Source organism: Ipomoea nil, unplaced genomic scaffold (assembly GCF_001879475.1).
Source record: "Ipomoea nil cultivar Tokyo-kokei standard unplaced genomic scaffold, Asagao_1.1 scaffold0114, whole genome shotgun sequence".
Taxonomy (NCBI): Eukaryota; Viridiplantae; Streptophyta; class Magnoliopsida; order Solanales; family Convolvulaceae; genus Ipomoea; species Ipomoea nil.
Genome location: NW_017616542.1, coordinates 1,095,400 through 1,100,036, shown reverse-complemented (window position 1 = coordinate 1,100,036; position 4,637 = coordinate 1,095,400). Strand labels below are relative to the sequence as shown.

The window sequence follows — 4,637 nt, the reverse complement described above, 5'->3', positions numbered from 1 at the left end:
CAATGCATAAGGGTGAATAAGTAATTGTAATATAGGAGCTATTTATGGTTACAAATAAATTGGAATATATACCATGTAAAAGATCAACTGATTATGTGATTAGACTATATATTAACGGTAATAAATATTTTTGATATTGTGGTGAGACCTGTACTGACTACTAAAGCTTTTGCAAATAAGAAACCAAGGGTAGCGGTCGTTTCTCAAGGCCACAGAGATGGCGAATACGGGAAGAGGTATGTGCAACCGTACTAGTCCTGCTTTACGGTGTTTTTACGTCTGTGCATTTGTAGGACATGGTGTGTGCATTTTGTTGGAGTGTTTTTACTGAGTGCATGTGGATGGCGTTTAGTTTTAAAACCATTGCGTTTAGTATGTACCGACCGGGTCCGAAAATGTTGAATAGGCAACGAGTCATTGTGTATTGATATTAAATGTGAAAAGGCATTTGAGATTGGGAAAAAATAGAGTGGTGGTGGTTTGTAGTAATATGTGCATGTTAATTTTATGTTTGTGCAATAGAACTGCAAGTTTGTGGGTTAGCGTCTGCGAGTGATTTACTTAGTATGGGCAAGTAAGTCCCAATGGATGAGGACGTTATTTTCTCAGCCTGTGCAAGCTAGGTTCATAAGTTTTACAAGATAGACCGTGAGCCTGTACAAGTCAGTTTCTGAGCATGTGCAAGATATGACTTAGCGGTAGCAAACAGCCGACTTTCTATTTGCCACAAATTATGTAGGGAACTTAAAGTTAATGAAAGTTTGTGCATGCATTTTAACAATTGTAGCGTAACATATATACATGATTAGGTGATAGTCGAGAGAGTATATTTTTTAAAAATCTATTACTAAACCAGATGAAGATTAATGAGTGTGATGATTTAATGATGCCAAGTGGATTAATATGTATTCGGATACGAATCATATGTTACAGGTGTGTGCATTGAATAACCCAGTAACATAACCCAACTTCTACCCAACTTCTTCGGGAAATCATCCACCTCAAGATTCAACAATTCCCCCAAACCAATCTGAACCACTGCTTTACGTTGACAGGCACTAAATTGTTTTATCTGCGACACCAAATGTTTGGGCGATGCACGAGTGTTGAGAGATGGGAACACAACCACAGCATCTCCACCAGCCCCACCTCGAACCCCATCCAAAGGCGGTTGAACCTGATCAGGATTAGACATCACAACTGGGGGAAGGGGGGGAGACCCAACTTGCACACCGCCAACAGGTGGCTGAACTTGAACAGGGGTGGAAACCGCGAAGGGGTGAACTTGTGGACCTACTTGCACAGTACGCGAACCAGCACCAAGATGGGAACCCCAAGACCTCATAAACGTTCTCTACAAGGAAAACAACGAAACGAAAAGGAAACTCAAAAGGCATAAAAAATAAAATATGAACCAAACTCAGCAGCAAAGCGTTAGGGACTGCCCGAATTAATGCATACGCACACACCATAAAATTGATATGCACACAGCTAAAAACGATAACAACAGGAAACTAAAAAACAAAAACAATATAGTTCAAAAACGCTAACAATAGGAAAAAAAAAATTGTCATAACAACACAAAATAGTTAACAAGCAAACTAGCCGTAACGATAAACATAATTAGGATTGGCAAAGAACACACGTTTCAGAAAACGCCCACAGAGTTACCATGCAAGATAAGACATCAAAAAAGACAAACCCTTCCCACATAGACAAGTAATATTTTTGCCCAAATAAGATCGATTAGAAACCCACTCTTAACGTTCCCCACTTCCATTGTAGTGTTCAAGCACAGACCATAACAAGTTAACAACTAACTATAATCTTAACTTAGTACCCGTCTACACAAACCGATAACCCTAAGCGCACACACGCACAACGAACTACAATGTTAACTTAGTACCCGACTGCACACACCGATAATCTTAATCGCACACACACCGGACTGACTAGTAGCCGGAGAAAGAAAAAAAAAACCACCCCCCACCCGTCGACAACATGCGAACCACCACAATCCCCCAACCCCCATCAGCACCAAACGCTGCAAACCCCGAAAAAAAAAAAAAGCCTAGAACCAGCTCCGCTCCCCCCCCCCCCGAAACCCTAACTCAACCACCGCCCCGACATCAACACGGAGCCACGCCCATCCCCCACAAAACGCCCCCTAACACCACGCCAACGTGCAAAAAAAAAAACCAAGACAGGAAACACAAATTCCCCACCGAAAAAAGGGCAGACTCGCGAAAAGACCCGTCAAAAAACCCTAGACACCGGAAAAAACTCCATCCGCACGCACGGGGACTAACTGTGCAGACACCCCCCGCCTACTACCCCAACCTCGGACGACATGCAACAACCTCACACACCCCACATAAACGAAACACATCAAAAACAACATCATGGCAGACAGATTACCTGGAATGCAGCCGGAAGCCCCCCCCCCCCTCCCCCCCCCCAACTCTTGGATCGCCGGATTGAAGACCCCGCCATGACGAACACAGTGACTGACTTGGAAAGAGGACCACCGTCGAACGCTAGGAAATGGAGACGAACCGCGCAGCAGATGACCGTGGTGACAATACAACCTTATCGGAGAAGAAGAGAAACACGGATAGACGTTGAATGCGAAGAGACGGCAAATGAAGTCTTTAAAGCATAAACTCCGATTAAAACCATAATTAGCACTGCACAAGCCCATAAAATCTGTTAAAAATTATTACAACCTAATAAAGACACCACCAAAAAGACCTCAAAGCCCCACATGCACACTAATAACAGCGCACGTGCCCATTTTATATAATACATCTCATCCGTCCAAAAAAACAAATAGATGTACCAGATCAAGCCTCACCACCTCGCCTGCCGAAGGTAACCTCACCGGATCCAAAATCTATATATATATATATATATATATATATATATATATATATATATATATATATATATATATATATATATGGATTTAGATATGCATAATAATTAGCCCAATTTGGTTAACAATTGACGAGCTGTCGTAGGCTCCCAAATTAAAACCTTACAAACGTAGTAGCGGGAGTAAGGATCGATCCCACGAGGAGTAACTAGTTTAAAATATGTGCTCAAAATAAAGGAAGGGTTTGGAATATATCGAGAATAAAGATAAATTAAAAGAGAATTTAAATAAACAAGTAATTTAACTGAACGAATAAAGCAATGAAAATAATATATTGAAAGCACTTATAATAAGAAACCTTGGTTAGTAAAGATCCACCACCGGAATTTAACACTGATAATTGATTAGTAAAGTAATTAATATGCAATTGAATATTTGTCGTGAAATTATTTCATTTCCGTTTTCCCTTAGTTATAGGTAACTAAAGCACACGCGGTTTAATTACCCCTAACTACTAAATAACCTAAGACAAGTGCTATAGATTTAATTTAATAGCAGCAATAGGAACTAGGAAAATCGACAAACTAAATAACACAAGCACAAGCGGTTGCATTTAACATAGGAAAATATTCTACCCGAGTCCAATTATCACTAAGCTGTCAATAATTAACCCAGTTGCTACTGAATATTAGAATAATTTGTAGCACAACATTATCTAATATAGCAAATAATTATATCAAGTAAATAACTAGTAGGCCTCCCTAGCAATTAAATGATACAACTATTCAAATAACTTAGAAGAATATTTAATACCCAAATGCATAAAAATTATATAATAAAAATAAATAAATAATCTTACAGCATAATCAATTCCGGGGCTTCAATTCACTAAACCAAGCTAAAGAAATTAGCAATGAATGGACATTGATAACAGCTTTACAGAATAATCGAGAGGGGAAGAATGAACATTTTACAAAAAGAAACTCCTACTATTTATAGCATCCTAAAAATAGGCCAAATGAATTTCAACCATCCAATTCCTAACTTTCAGCTTCACGTCCGAATTAATCTTTCGTTTCCTGCGCATGATTTGGTTGACAACAGGTTAGTTTGGAAAGATTGAAATGAATGTTTCAATTCCTTTCTTTGCATGCATCTTGGTTGGACAAAGAAACCATATTTAACATTATAATATATATATATATATATATATATATATATATATTACTAGTACGTACGTAGTATGTACTCTATATATATATATATATATATATATATATATATATATATATATATATATATTATATTAAACATTATATATAAAAAGAATTAATTATTAGATAATATTAAATAATTAATCCAAAATTATTATAAAGATGTAACTAAAATATGGGTGTAAAATATGACTATCAACAATCCACAATATAAATCATAAGCCCAAACCAAAACCCAAGCCCACAAACAAATTAAGTTAAAAAATTGATCAATTCAGACAATATTAGCAAATTATATTGTGCACCGCGGTGCATAATCGATTATGCACCGCACGTCAGACACTACAGTGTGTCTAAATTGAAACTGTCAAAACGACGTCGTTTTATTTAATGAAAAGAAACATAATCTTTGCAAAAAATAACTTTGTTCTTCAGTTTCATTTTGTATACGCTGCAGTTTCAGTTCAACACAACTACAATTTCATTTCGATATAACTACAGTTTCATTCAATATTTATACACTCAAATATGTGAAAATGTTACGGAGT

At 37.3% G+C, this 4,637-nt stretch overlaps 1 protein-coding gene across 1 annotated transcript; it reads right to left on the bottom strand.

Annotated features, from left to right (window-relative positions):
• Nucleotides 1–898: 898 nt before the first annotated feature.
• Nucleotides 899–2,434, bottom strand: LOC109147042. Its single transcript, XM_019294703.1, has 2 exons — nucleotides 2,419–2,434; nucleotides 899–1,354 (listed from the first exon to the last, which is right to left on the bottom strand). Exon 2 carries the CDS (start codon nucleotides 1,343–1,345, stop codon nucleotides 899–901), a length of 447 nt encoding a protein of 148 aa, XP_019150248.1. The 5' UTR covers nucleotides 1,346–1,354; nucleotides 2,419–2,434.
• Nucleotides 2,435–4,637: the final 2,203 nt, after the last annotated feature.